General features: G+C 42.8%; 1 protein-coding gene and 1 long non-coding RNA gene across 4 annotated transcripts in view; one reads left to right on the forward strand and one right to left on the reverse strand.

The window, feature by feature from the left end:
* The window catches only part of LOC147015257 (uncharacterized), a 35,396-nt gene extending 20,335 nt beyond the window's left edge, over window positions 1–15,061 (reverse strand). Inside the window, exons 1-2 of one of the 2 annotated variants that reach the window (XR_015050257.1) lie at window positions 14,229–15,000; window positions 13,955–14,130 (exon numbers count right to left, since the gene is read on the reverse strand). This is a non-coding gene — a long non-coding RNA (uncharacterized LOC147015257). Of the gene's footprint in view, window positions 1–12,228; window positions 14,131–14,228 lie in introns of those variants that run through there. The other variant, XR_015050256.1, reaches the window with a different exon arrangement.
* Window positions 1–15,302, forward strand: part of LOC147015256 (proprotein convertase subtilisin/kexin type 5-like) — a 117,685-nt gene that overhangs the window by 36,729 nt on the left and 65,654 nt on the right. For both annotated transcript variants that reach the window (XM_085849836.1, XM_085849835.1), the window contains exons 4-5: window positions 6,973–7,015; window positions 11,470–11,615. In XM_085849836.1, coding sequence (XP_085705962.1) covers window positions 6,973–7,015; window positions 11,470–11,615 — 189 coding nt within the window. The remainder of the gene's footprint in view (window positions 1–6,972; window positions 7,016–11,469; window positions 11,616–15,302) is intronic.

Genomic DNA, 15,302 nt, shown 5'->3' on the forward strand with positions numbered 1-15,302 from the left:
CTTTCATACAAAAACCCAGAAAAGAAATGGGCCCGTGAGCCTTTATTCGAACCCGGAGCCTGGATGACCGAATGCTCGCAAGAGGCCGCACAGGTTACCTGGCTGCCCCTGGGTCGGCTCGAAGGCCTTCGGGTCTGTGACCCGTGGTGTCTCTGTCTGGCCCTCGTGTTGAAACGCGCCAGTCGCTTGAGCGGCCGACCGGCTTAAGCAGCTGTGCGAGTGGCTTGAGCGGCTGCTTAGTTCTCCTCGGTGGTCCAGCTCTCGCCGTGGCCTTCGATCGGGCCTGGCCGGCGATGCTTTCGGAGGAGTGAACGGGTCCTTGCTCTTTTAGAGTTGATGTTCTTGGTGACCCGTCCACTACCTCAGCGACGTCACTCGACCGCCTTCAGGGCTGTTCGCCCAGACCACCAAGCTCCGCCGCTGTCCCGTCGCCTGTCGTCCCAAGCGCTTCCGACTGGCTCTCCTCTCCCGGACTCCGACGAACTCGCCGGACTGGCTGCTTCTCCGCGATGACCACTCCTTCTCTCGCTTCTCCAGCTTAGACACATAGTCCATGGGCCCAGGCCAGAAATTCCACTTGTCGGTACCATCTAAGGAAACCAATCCTAGTTATGATTTTTGAATTGGTGTATATATATAGATCATATTTTGATGTGATAACCATTGCAGACTGGCAGCTTATTGGTAGTTATCATCTCTGGAATGTACCCACCCTCCGCATAATGAAAGCGAAAAGGCAAACTCAGAAACATTCACTCATGATGCAATTGCCGTTTCCACATGGGGCTAGAATGAACTGCAAACCACAAATACATGTCTGAAATGCTTTATTTATACCATCCGAATAATCCTTTCTGTCATTCCTGAAGGCAGAATTTATTTTTTGGCAGAAAGGGGCGAACAATAGGGCCTATCAAAATGTTGCTGATTAGTGATTTTCAGTACATTTTAATTTATAATATTGTCATACAAGTTCCCTAGGTAGTGCTACTGAAGCGCAGTAGCCTACAACATGCACATGTTGTATGAGGAAAACATTTATGAACATTTTACAAGTTTTTACCACAGTTAAAGGAATTGCCCTTCCCCTACCCTTATTCCAACAAGCGTCCAAAATGTGAAATTTACGGATAACCCAAATTTCACCACGCTACTGTGGCATGTTTATGTACTATGTTTTACTCATGCATATTTGTAGCCATGAATGTCCTTGTGATTGTGCCAAAACATTCACACCATGGATCAGTAGTCTCGTCTTCATCACTGTTATCAGCATCAGAGTCCTCGAGGTCTACAACCTCTTCCTCGACATCAGCGGGCTGGTTGCTGCAGGTTCGCAACTTGCACATGTCAGTGCACTTCAGGCTATTGGCAAGGCACGTGCAGTCTGGGAGTTTGCACGACCGTCCACACTTGCAGGAAAGCAGTTGCAACACTGCATCCGGTGCTGGAGAACCCTGCATCCACTCGATGGCCAGCTTCCCGTCATCATCAGTGGTCCATCCACAACCCTTGGGACTTGGAACATAGGGTTGGCATTGCAGACAGCGCCTCCAAATAGCAGCGTGGTAGTTTGCACGGAGGACGTGCATGAAGAGGCAGTCTTCACATGGTGGAAGCTGACTGGACTCCATCTCTCCCCGTCTGGCACAGAAGAGTTGATGTCGGAGTTCATTGACTTTCGTGGTGTTGGTAGACGGCACGTACATGTGGCAGGTGACCTCTTGCAGCTTCTGAAAGAGCTCGGTGGATACTTCCCATGAATGACCGAGCTGACTGAAGGCCTCTTGGTAGGTCTTATCCGACTTCATTTGCTTCAAGGCGCCCATCTTTCCCCGGCCTGCAAAGGCACTGTGACTGTATCACAACCAGAGAACACGTGCAGTCCAACCAGGGCATCACAGACACTGTCTCCCATCGATCTCGCAAGCTTGTCAATGTCTAGGAACCGTGTGCGGGTTTGCATACCACACTTCTGATACACGGGGCATGGGATGTCCTTATTGAAGGCAAGACACAGCACAAGGACATCTGTATCTTCGGCAGTGATCACCACAGCCTTGTACCCAGCCTCTGCTGCATGCAGAGCATGCAGAAGCATTCGGGTGTCTGCTTCCTCCTACGTGGACTTCAGCGCTGCCACTTCCTCCCAGTGGTCCTTGGTTTTTTTTGTTTTTTTTGGGATTTTCCCCTAAAACGTCAATATCTCAGAATGGTAAAATGGTAAAAATGCAAAATACATACACTAAGCTGCTCTTCTGGAACGGTTATCACATATTGAAATAATCATATAGTCCCTACCAATAACTTAGTAGCCCTAAAGTTTGGTTTCCTCAGATGGTACCGATATATGCCTGGGCCCATGGACTAACACACGACTGTCTTCCAACTGGCTCTCCTCGCCCGCGATTCCTGCTTCCGCCTCGACTCCTACTCCTGCGCGACTCCCCCTTCTGCCTCGAATTCGCTCGAGCTCCACCCTTCTATTGGCATGGGCGAGTCGCTCCTTGAACTCTCACCCGAGGCCGGGGCTCTGCCCACTCTTCACCTCCGACCTCTCACCCCTCGAAAGCCTCACTGGAAACCCCATGTTTGACGTCACTGGTTTGTTTCGGGAAAGCCATCCTGTGATCCGAATATGGTAATCGGCGCATAATGACTGTTGGTGCGGAGGTGGTGTTGTTTGCGTAGGATGAGAAGATGACAGTTGTTGTTGTCTGTTCGTGTTGTAGGAGATGATGGTGTTGCGATGTTTTAAAATAAAAGATAGAAAAAGAATAATAGCTACCTCAAAGATTCACAGCCCGGCACACGAACAAATCCCTTTACACATCGGTGGGGATTCTAACCTGAAACACATACTTATCGAAATAACTGATCTCCGGGGAACCTGTATGATGTTTTGTGAATTTCCACAACTGCAACAATATTATATATATATATATATATATATATATATATATATATATATATATATGTATGTATATATACATATATGTATGTATATATACATATATGTATGTATATATACATATATATGTATGTATATATATATATATATATATATATATATATATATATATATATATATATGTGTATATATATATGTATGTATGTATATATATGTATGTATATATATATATATGTATATATATATATATATATATATATATATATATATATATATATATATATATATATATATATATATATATATATATATATATATATATATATATATATATATATATATATATATATATATATATATATATATGTATATATATATATATATATATATATATATATATATATATATATGTATGTATATATATATATATGTATATATATATATATATATATATATATATATATATATATATATATATATATATATATATATATATATATATATATATATATATATATATATATATATATATATATATATATATATATATATATATATATATATATATATATATATATATATATATATATATATATATATATATATATATATATATATATATATATATATATATATATATATATATATATATATATATATATATATATATATGTATGTATATATATATATATATATATATATATATGTATGTATATATATATATATATATATATATATATATATATATATATATATATATGTATGTATGTGTATATATATATATATATATATGTATGTATATGTATATATATATATATATATATATATATATATATATATATATATATATATATATATATATATATATATATGTATATATATATATATATATGTATATATATATATATATGTATGTATATATATATATATGTATGTATATATATATATGTATGTATATAGATATATATATGTATGTATATATATATATATATGTATGTATATATATATATGTATATATATGTATGTATATATATGTATATATATATATATATATATATATGTATGTATATATATATTTATGTATGTATATATATATATATATATATATATATATATATATATATATATATATATATATATATATATATATATATATATGTATATGGCTTGGAGTTGGCTTAATGGTTAGGGTGGTGGGCTTTGGACCAAGGGTCCTGAATTCAAATCCCACTCGGCTGTTGAATTAATACCAGATGGGGTTGACTCTTCCTGTCATCCTTCCGAGGTCAGCAAAAATTAGTGCCAGCATGCTGGTATCCTGTATCGGAGTGGCGACCCGTCCAGGATTGTGTCCAATAGCCAAGGAGACTGCTGAGCAGCACCAACGCTCTGCACAGAGTATGGTCCCAATGGATATATATATATATATATATATATATATATATATATATATATATATATATATATATATATATATATATATATAGAATATATATGGCATGGTGTTCTCTTCATGGTTCGTGGTGGGCTTGAGATCCTAGGATCCTGAGTTCTCACTCTCACCCCACTCACCCCTCTCCTACACCACCTCTCCCTTTCTTCACCCCATTCTCTCAATATTCCTGTCAGCAGAACACCTGGCTGTATTTGCTGGTATCATAATATGAATTGGCACCCAGGATATTGTCAACGGTCCTTTATATATGTTTGTCAGATAAAGCTTTCACCAATTGTTTTTGTTTCAACCATCAAACACCACTCGGTAGCTTTTCAACTCCAGATAGGCATTCAACCATCACTACGGATCATGGTTGCCAGTTTGAGTTGGCTCTATTTCATCAGCTGACTCAATTCCTGGGTGCTGAATGGATGTGAATCACCACTGGGCATCAGTAGCGAATGGTATGGTTGAACATTTCCACTGCCAACTCAAGTATTCCTTGAAGCTCTGTTCCCCACTGTTTTGTCTTTCTCTCTCCCACCCCTCGTGTCTCCTGCCCCCCCCCAACCCCCTTGTTTTGCGTTGTGTGTTCGCTCTCATATAAGCCAAGACAATGTATACAAAAAATAAACAAAGCACATGGCAACTCCACACACTGGACGGACGACATTTCTATGGTACTGCTTGGTCCATGAGCTGCTCGAAGAGACCACCTTGGATGCTCCACTGCAGAGCTATGGTGCACAGCTTCGTCTCTCAGGATAATTCTTCTCAACATCCAAGGATACCCACCCCACAACCACCAACTCCACCTTCCAACTTCATTCGACCATGTACAGGATGGTTCAAAAGGAGTGATGCAACTTTAAATGTTCATTTACAAAGAAAGAGAAACCTCAAGAGTGTGAACCAAACATTTCTTCAAAACTTATGACATGGTATTTTCTATCCCTGATTGCTATTGCAGGAAGTCACTGCTGGAGTTCGTGAGAGCCCAAGGTCTGAAATTGGCATTTACACAAAATCCTTGTCATTGACGTTCTCGATGTGTGCCCGTTCACGGTTCAGACAGGCATTGATCCTGACTCCAAACTTCTGTCCAACTTTACTGCAGGTCTCATTTGGCACTTCCTGGAGGTAGTCTGACACCTCCTGCTTCAGATCATCCAGTGTGGCAGGGCAGTTGGTATCCATCCTATCACTGAGCCAATTGCACATACCAAGTCTCCTTCTCATGTCATCTTGACTCAGTTTATACCTAACAGAGATGACGTATGGGAAAAGCTTCAGTACCTGAGTGAGGATACGCCACACTGATGTTGGTTTGATGCCTAGTTCCCAGGAGCGCCGGCGGTGGGACTTCTTGGGACTGTGCACTGCAGAATCCCGCACGGCGTCGATGTTGGCTTGGCTCTTGGTTACTGATGCTGGCCTGCCACTGTTGCCCTTGCTCTGATTGTGAACTGTACCCTTGTGCTCAAAATGTTTCACAATATGCTAAATGGCACAACTTGTGGGTCCATCATGTGTTCTGAGGTCATATTCCTGGCAGAATCTCTGGTGGGTGTCTACATATGATTGTCTCATACCACAGAGCCACCACTTTTCTCTTCTGCTTCACTGTCAATGGCGTAGTTTAGCTATGGTGCTAGAAATCCCAGGGAACAAATACCACGATAACACCACCAAACCCTGAAAAGGAAAACTGTATCAGTCAAAAAACAAAGAAATGGCAGGAAGTCAAAGTTGTATCAATCTTTTTGAAACACCCGTAGGGCGTATGGGTGACACAAACATGTACGCCTTCATCACACCCGGTTTTTATTCCCCATAAGCTTTCTACATCCACCCAAGTATTCGTACGGCATGGTGTTGTCCAGAAACCCTTGCAGAAACCTTATGGCAGACTTTACAAAGCTCTACAATTATCCGAGAAGACCTTCATACTTGATATTAACGGTGGTAGTGATACAGTCTCTATAAATCGCTTGAAGCCAGCTTTTGACGCAGCTCCAGAACTGACCAGAACTCCAGAACTCCAGAACCCTCCCACTGACCAATGCTCAACACTGACTACAACAATGCCCTGAGACTTGCTTTGGGTGTCGTGTTCACTTCCTAGCACAATATTTATGAGAATACATTTTGTTTGTTGGCTATTTCTCTTTGTTGTGACTTTTTTGGACAGTCTACATCTCTTCTCCTACACCAATTTTTTTTTCTTCTCGTATACAAATTTACGTATTTGGTTTGTACCTTCCATTTGATTCACGCACGAGGAGGGGTCGTATTGTAGCGGCATCATTTTGCCTTTGATTTTGTAATATGTGAACACACTCTGGCTTTGTTTTCACAGTATTTCCCGGCAGGGTTTTTAAGAGTTTCTACTGTTTAGGTTTAGGAAAGAGTTGACTCGGAATGCGAACGTTTTGGATAGCTTTTGTTCCACACTAAAAGTGTAGAGCAAAGTACGAGAGTTGCACATTCATTATCATATATCCTCTTTCTCTCAGTTAGAAACAATGATATGTCTACATTAACCAAATGTTTCTTACTCGAGAAATGCCAAACACACTTTATCTACTATATGCTAACAAATGCTATTTCTTCCTTACCGCAGATACACCTGAGCAGTGTGTCAACTGCAAAGATGGATACTATTTGTAAGTTGTTTTAAAACTTACCGACTTGTCATTTGTGATCTCACGTATCTCTGTCTTACTTCTTTCTCCTTTTTTTTTTTTACACTCTTTGTCTATCCCTCCTTCTATCTCCTTGTCTTCTTTTTCACACTCTTTATCTACCCCTCATTTCTCTCCCTGGTTAAATGTTTTCATTTTTTCATTTTCATTTAACTGTCATTTTATACTGATCGCTATTCACTTTACCGATGTTTTTGAAATGTGTCCTCACCCTCTTACATTCACTGAAATTTTTCTGTCTCAGTGCCATTATTTCTTCATCAACTGCCCCTATCACACTGTTGAAGTGATGTTAACATAATATGGTACTTTAGTGCTAACAAGGTAACCAAACTTCAAACAGGATCCTGATGTTACCGCAAAACAAAAGGCATTTCCCAAATCGGTGCGAGAATTTTCTTCTCTTGTACCCCAAAACCAGATGTCGATCAATATTCCAGTTGATCATTGTCATCTGTATTTTTGTGAACACTTTACATCGATATCGATACTGTTAAATATTTGGTTGATTGGGAGTCCACAGGAGGCATAACATTGTATCTCGTGGAGCAAGCCAAAAATCCCTTGTTCTTATGCATAAACAAGGTGGAATTTTGAACTGCCACCCCCTCCATTATGCTCCATATATGCCTCTTCCCTGTCCTCCATTTTACTCCTATCTCCTCCCAAACCTCTTTCCAATCTCTCCCCAGCAACTCCCACACTCTTTCTTAATATCCAGAGTTGAGGGTCATGGAGGAGCTAGAAGATAGAATGGACCAGGATGCAACAAAACAAAATGAACAGCAGAAGGAGAGGGGAAACACAACAGCAGGGTTGAGAGACAAAAGAAAGAGAGACCGAAAATAAGGGATGTGAGGAAGAATGAGGACTTGGGGAGGACACGGGGTGGAGAAGATGGAAACAAAAGCAAACTATCATTGAGGAAACGAGGAAATTTGGAAAGAGGTGGGTTTGGGGAGAGTTAATGGGGATATAAAAGATCAAGGTTTTGGATGGGGATGAGCTGAGATGGTGGTACATGACTGTCTTCAAAACCTGGAGTGAAGAATGAGATTGAAGAGAATGTGAAAGCTGGTTCCACAGGTTGGCCAAAAGTGAAACGAATGACTGGAGGTGAGCAGTGATTCTGGATTTTGGGAGTTTCACCAGAAGGGGGTTGATTGGAGATTACGTGCACCCTGCAGCAACCTGGGAGTGGGGGGGGGTGGAAAGTGAGGAATGGAAAGGAAAGAGCGGAAAGGAAAGAGCATGGAAAGGGAAGAGCAGAGGGTGCAAGACCGAGAAGTGCGAGAAGACAGAGAGACTACCAGCGGTCTACAAGGCAAAGTGATAGACCCATAGACTCACCTTCATCGTGGGAGATTCCAATGATCTTGAAGGCTTTGGTTTTCACGAAGTCAAGCTGAGGAAGGTGTGAGGCAGGGGTGCCAGCCCAAAGGGGAGAGCAGTACTCCGTTAAGCTGTGTATGAAGGCATTATAGGTAGATAACAGTTCAGGTGTGCCAAGGAGGGACTTTGCATGATGGAGGATGCCCAGTTGGTGACTGGCTTTGGAGGACAACTTAGAGTTGTGGTTTGACCTAGAAAGATCATGGCTGATAATGAGGTCCATACGTTTGAGTGACTAAACTTCTTCAAGAGAATTGTTAAGAAAGTCAATGGGAGGTTTTGTCAAACGGTCCTTTCAGAGAGCAAGAGTGAAAGGGTGAGATGTGTCAGCATTGAAAGACATTATATTCCAAGTGTTTGACCAGCTCATGATACTGTTGCGAATTCGCGCCCGCCGGCGTGCGAGCGGCCACATAACTCGAATCGCGGCACGTCGCCCACCGGACGGACAATTCTGTCGTGACCCTCTCGGACTAACGCCGGGAGCTAGTCACGGGTGGGCCTTTCGGCCTCACCACGACCGTGCCAATTGGCCCCCCGCGTGGGATAGGGTTGTTCGCCAAATTCGACCAACCAAAGTACCCACGCGGAGGGTAGACCGGGCGATCGCACCTCGCCGCAGGTCGACTCCGGACACGGGCCACTTAAGCGACCTGTTCCGTACTATCGGGATAACCGAGCGGTGTTATCGTCGACCTCGACGGTTCCGATTAATTATCGGGCATATTAAGCCCACTACCAACCCTTTACGTGAAGCAAGATGGAGATTCAATTAAAGAAAAGACGAAGCGAAACGGGAAAACAGTTCAACATAATGCATATTTATTCCGCGGCACATGGAGAGCACACATATACAATTACAACAATTATGCACCAAAAGCAGATGTAACAAAAGAAACACAACAATGCAGATCTACAACCGACTACGCGTGCACACGGCAACACTTACATAGTTTTACTTTACAGACGGCGCCGACAACACATTTACTCAAAAGCAAAAGAAAAGGGCCACCCTCAAAGACAAGGGGGCAGACGGGGCCTGTGGGCTGTGAGACCGGGTGGATCCTACCCGTGTCTTTGTGATGAGCCGCAAATGTGGCGGCGCGGCGGCGCCCCGACTCCGCACTCCTTCGCGGGTTTCGTTGGCACTGCTTGGAGTGGGGTGGGAACGGGGCCCCCCCTTTTCACACTATCTCAGTGCGGGGGGAAAAAAAGGGGGGAATTGTTGATGCTCTGGGGAAAGAGGATAGCTGGCTTGCTTGGGTCCCGCGACGAGCGACTCCACTGCGAGCTCGTCGCCGACCGCCGTCTTCCTTTCCTCGGACCCGAACCCTTCGGTCTCCTCCCCAATTCTCCTCAGCCGACTGCAGCAAATCACCTCGACCGCGCTCCAGGCTTCCTCTCTCTGCAGTTCCCCAACAGACTCCGAACCCCGACAGACTGCGAGCTCCGACAGACTTCTCCTCTCCAGACCCGACTTGACTCTTCTCAAACTCGCCTTGACTCTTCTCCAACTCGCCTTGACTCTTCTCCAACTGACTAAATTCGCCCCGCGCTCGGCGCTTTATAGTCCGGCAGGAGAACCCATATGCAAATTTCTGGATCAGAACGAGCTCGGGGGTGGAGCCACGCTCGCCCATTGGACGGAGAAAAAGGGGCGTGAGTCTCCCCTGATCCTCGAATTTGCATATCCCGATTCTACTCCGACGCGCCTGGAGGCGGGGCTAAACCGCCCTGCGCTTGCCGATTGGACGAATCAGAAGTGGGCGTGTATCATTCCTGATCCGAATTCTCCTCGGAAAGGCCGCACTTTGCATCCGCGGCTCGGCGCGCGTCCCGCACGAGGCCAGGACAGCCTGACACTCGGTGACCACAAGCGGTGCGGGAATGGCCGCAGAAGGAGAGGCGAAGATGGTGGAGGGTTTAAAGCGGTGGTCCATGGCCATGGTGACGTTTGGAATGGCGGTGATGCGATGTTTGCGGGAGCGAGTTGTGAAGGTAAAGGTCGTGGCTGTTGGCGTTGTTGTTGTTGTGAAGTGGCGTTGTGGTTGGTGGTTGTTGTGTGATGGCGGTTGAGACGTGGTTGGTTCAAAATAAAGATAGAACAGAAAAACGGCTATCTTAAAGGGTCGCAGCCCGAATGAATCACATTTATTCCCTCTAAACAACGGGTTTGGGGCTAACTACACATGTACTTACAGAGATATCTCACCTGCGGGACCTGAATGGTGGTTTGCGAATTTCCTCAACCGCAACACTACTATAATTGGCTGCAAATAGTGAAGAGGAAACTGCCTACCTATTTGAAGGATGTTATGGCAGAGGGTGGAGCCATCAGCAAAGAGATAAAAAGGATTTTCCCAAGAGTCAGAGTGATCATTGATGAAAATTAGGAATATTATGGGGTCTAGAAAGGAGAGATAATGAAAGGATCCCGTTGAGAGCCACACATTAGCTTCGATTATGGAGGACGTCAGTAAGCCAAGTGTGGAGTTGGCTTTTGATGCCTTTTGCAGAGTTTGGTGAGCAAGGCAGGATGTCAGACTGTATCAGATGCTCAAGATATGTCCAGAAACTGACGATCTCATGTCTGATATTGAGGGCCTCCATCCATTATTGGGAGAGCAGAAGCAGCATGTTCATGGTAGAGTGAGCTGGTTTGAAACAAACTCTCCTCACCACCTTTACTCTCTCGCCCTTATTATCGTCCCCTCTCTGTATTCTATTAAAATATATATATACTTTTCAATTTAGCTCCCACTCACCCATTTCTGGGTCATGTTGTATATAATAAAAAGATGGCTCTGAATGAGGGAAGTATATGACATTTATTGCACTTTATCAATTGTGTTTGGAGTGTTTAAACCTAATTAAAAACATTCTCATTATCATTTTGATTAATCTTTTAAAATATGCCACCTCCACAACACGGCTATTTGTACAACCAATTTGAATCAGCTTTGCAGTCAATTACCTAATACTCTGATTTTTCCTTTGCCTCCTTTCCTCTACCCAAAATACAGTCTGAATGGTCACTGCCGACAGGTTTGTCCACATGGCCGCTACCCTGACAACGGCTCTCGCCGTTGCCTTTCCTGTCCAGCTCTCTGCTCAGACTGTTCAGCCTACGAGACCTGTGAACATTGCCACGAGGGTGCCTTTCTTCTAGGTAAAGTTTGGGCCGATTGATCCAGATGTGGCAAATAATTATCTTTTCACTTTTAAACATAGAGGCCATCTTTGTATTATGTACACAAAGAGGAAGTTAGATGTGTTGGGGGAGGCGGAGGGGGGGGGAGGGGAGAATTGCGGAGGGTCTTTCTTTGTGTATTCCTCAATTCAGTGTTTGCTTTCGAATCTTGTGTCACCAACCCCTCGCTCTCGGTACCCACCCTACCCTGTCACACACAACTGCTCCCAGACTCTTGTGTCTTTCACGCTTGAGAATGTGGAGAAATATTTGGCAACCCTTGACTCTGATTCTGCAACTGGCTCAGACGACATCAGCTCATGTGTTCTAAAAACCTGCTCTGCTGCTCTGTTCACTCTTTCAATTGCCTGAGGTCATCTTCCATTGCTTGCAAATCAGCCAATATCACCGCATTACATAAAAGAGTACAAATACTGATCCCCTTTACTACTTATTAATTATCTTGCTTCCAATCATCAGCAAGGTCATGGAATCCATCATTGCAGTTGGCATAAAATCATTCCTTTTCTTCAATGACCTCATGTCAGGTCATCAATTCAGATTCAGACATGGTCACTATACCTTCGACATGCTGCTTCTACTCTCCCAACAATGGATGGAAGCCCTCAATGTCAGACACAAGATCAAGGCCAACTCTCGAGACATATCTCGAGCTTTGAATACAGTCTGGCATCCCACCTTGCTCTCCAAACTCTCTGTCCATGACATCCAAGGCTAACTCCACACATGGCTTTCTGAATTCCTCTTCTACATGTGGCTCTCAATGGAATCTTTTCATATCCTCTCCCTGTTAAAGCAGGAGTGCTCCAAGGCAGTATTCTGGGCCAAGTCCTCTTCCTAATCTTCATCAAAGATTTCTCTGACTCTGGAAAATCCTCTTTATCTATTTGCTGAAAACTCCACCCTCTGCCGTGACATCCCTCAGCAGCCTCTTCCCTCTCTTCAGACATGATGAAATCACAAGCTGGTGAAGCACTTTAAAAAAACAACAACAATTGTACACATGATCAAGGCTTGTGGAAGAGCAAGTGCAGAATGGAAGGGAACATCATGGAAAGGGGAGAAATACCAACAGCAGAGTAAAAGTGAGAGTGAGATCAAGGGGGGGGGGGGAGGAAGGTCACATGGGTGTGAGCAAGTTGCACACAAACTGAATTAAACACAGAAAGAAGAGGAAGGGCAAGGCAGGGAAGAAACAGAAAAGGCCCATCTGGCAAACTCTGCTTCTACTTTCTTAAGAATCCGCTTGAAGAAATTCAATCAGTCTCGCTATCAGCCATGGTCGCTCTTGGGCAAGCCACATTTCTAAGTTGGTCTCCAAAGCCAGTCACCAACTGGGTATTCTCCGTCATGCAGAGTTCTTCCTTGGCACACTTGAACTCTTATCCACATACAATGCTTTCAGCTTCAGCTTAATGGTGCACTCCTCTCCTTTCTGTGTTGGCAACCCTGCCTCACAACTTGCTCAGCTTGACGCCATAGAAACCAAGGCCCTCAATATCATTGGACTCTCCCGTGATGAAACTGTGTATGGGCCTGTCACTTTCCCATCACAAACAGGTGAGTAGTTTCTCTGTCTCCTACCGCCTCCTCTCTCGTCTTGCACTTCCGTGCTTTGGCTCCCACCACCCAGGTTTCTACCAGGCACAATGCAGTCCACCAGCAACCCTCCTTCTGGTGAAATTCCCAAAATCCAGGATCACTGTTAACCTCCACTCATTCGTTCCTCTATTTTTTTTCCCACCTGTGGAATCAACTTTCACATCCTCTTCAATCTCATTCTGCCCTTCAGGTCTTCAAGACAACTGTTCACTGCCATCTCACATCGTCCCCAACCCAAAACCATGATCTTTTCTACCCTCATTAACCCCACCCCAAATCGCTCCTAATTTTACAGTTTTTCCTCATTGGAGCTTCCTTCTCCATGCATGTTTTGGGTCCTGTTTTTGCCTGTTATGTCCTGATCCGTTCAGTGTATTAGCTCTTCCACGAGCTTCAACTATGTATCCCAAATGTATTTTTTTTAATGTTTAGCTTGGCGGAGGTATATATGTGCTCCACCGAGTACCATTCTAGTTTATCTATATGATCATATTAAATTCTTACATCGATATTGTTGAGTTTCTTATCAAGTTCATCGATTAGGAGCTGTACATCTTAACAGGCAATGATGGACAAACACTGCAATCAAAAAAACAACCAATTAGAGGATATGGAAATACATTCCGATTAAATTTCGTTGTACAGTATTAATAATATAAAATACAGTACAGGTATGTTAAGTAAGTAGGATATACCTGTCTGTCAACAAAAATCCAAAATCATATCCCTCCATCAAGTCAAAATCATCCCCTTCCACCCAAGGGAAGTGAAGAACTCGTCTTCAGACAAGTCCTGAGACAATGCATTTATAATCTCCTCCTGATCTTTGGTGAGAAGTGCGTGTTCCTTTTGGACTTCGAAGGGACAAGAACTGGAGGGACATGAAAAATATTTTAAAAACAAACTACAATCAAACTGGGATCAATGTTGTACATGTAAGATTTTAAATAAAGAAAAAAAAGTGCATACCGGTCTGTCCAACAGAACTTCAAGTCATCCTTCATTGTGTCTTGCTTTGAGTATAGAACCTCATCAGGGAGTTCTTCAAGAGGTACTTTTATATCATCCACTTCCATCTCGTCTTCCCTGTCCATGAGCAGAGAAACTCTCGAAGCAGGCAATGGAGAACTATACTGTACTTGTCTGTCCCAAACTTGCCTTTTTTTTATACTCTCAGACAGCATTAGAAGGCCGCACAGTTAATCGTTAATCTATGACTAATGCTGCTTGCAAGCACAGCAGCCGAATCACCATGCACGAATGACTTGTATAAGCTAATCATTCATCTGAAAGGTGAACACAAGCAGGTGTGGAGATGTTAATGGAGGGACAGGGGGGTGGATGGGTGATATTAAAGCTCTCTCAAAGCATTACACTTTTACAGCACAAAAGGTCAAGTGCCCTCAAACTTATTTTTAAACCCACGTTGTTTTTAGAACGATGAATAAGTAAACACGAAAGATGTGCAAAGCACGATACTTATGAAACCCAATTAAGCAACAGTTGCCATGGAAACAGCAATTTAGCGATTTTGAAAATTTGACCTATCAAGTGTTGATACATGACTGATTGTTACACATACAAAAATCTGGCTGATGCATTTTCTAATTGCAGCCTAATAGGTGTTTTGTATATTTCGGATGGCCTTGATCTTGACCATTGACGAAATTTGACCAAATTATACACAGATATACTACACATACATACAAATAAGCTGCATAAGTTTTAATTTTATATCTCAAAAAATTCTTCAGATATGATAATAATAAACTCACAAAAAGTCCCATTTCATTATAATGGAGTGAAATTGTTGTCATGGAAACCGTTGACATATCAAAATGGCTAAATTGATCGATCTTTCTAAATTTTAATGAACAAGGACTGCGACTCAATATGCAAATCCAGTTTAAGTTTAAAGTTAATCAGACAAAAATTTATGATTGGGTGGAGTTTCCACATTACTTGCTGAAATGTACAACACAAAACGGTGCTCTGACTGGCTCCCTTGGTTGTGCTGGCGAACCTTCCAGCGAACTGCGGACT

Source organism: Eptatretus burgeri, chromosome 12 (genome assembly GCF_056783735.1).
Source record: "Eptatretus burgeri isolate ZD-2024b chromosome 12, Ebu_testis_v1, whole genome shotgun sequence".
Taxonomy (NCBI): Eukaryota; Metazoa; Chordata; class Myxini; order Myxiniformes; family Myxinidae; genus Eptatretus; species Eptatretus burgeri.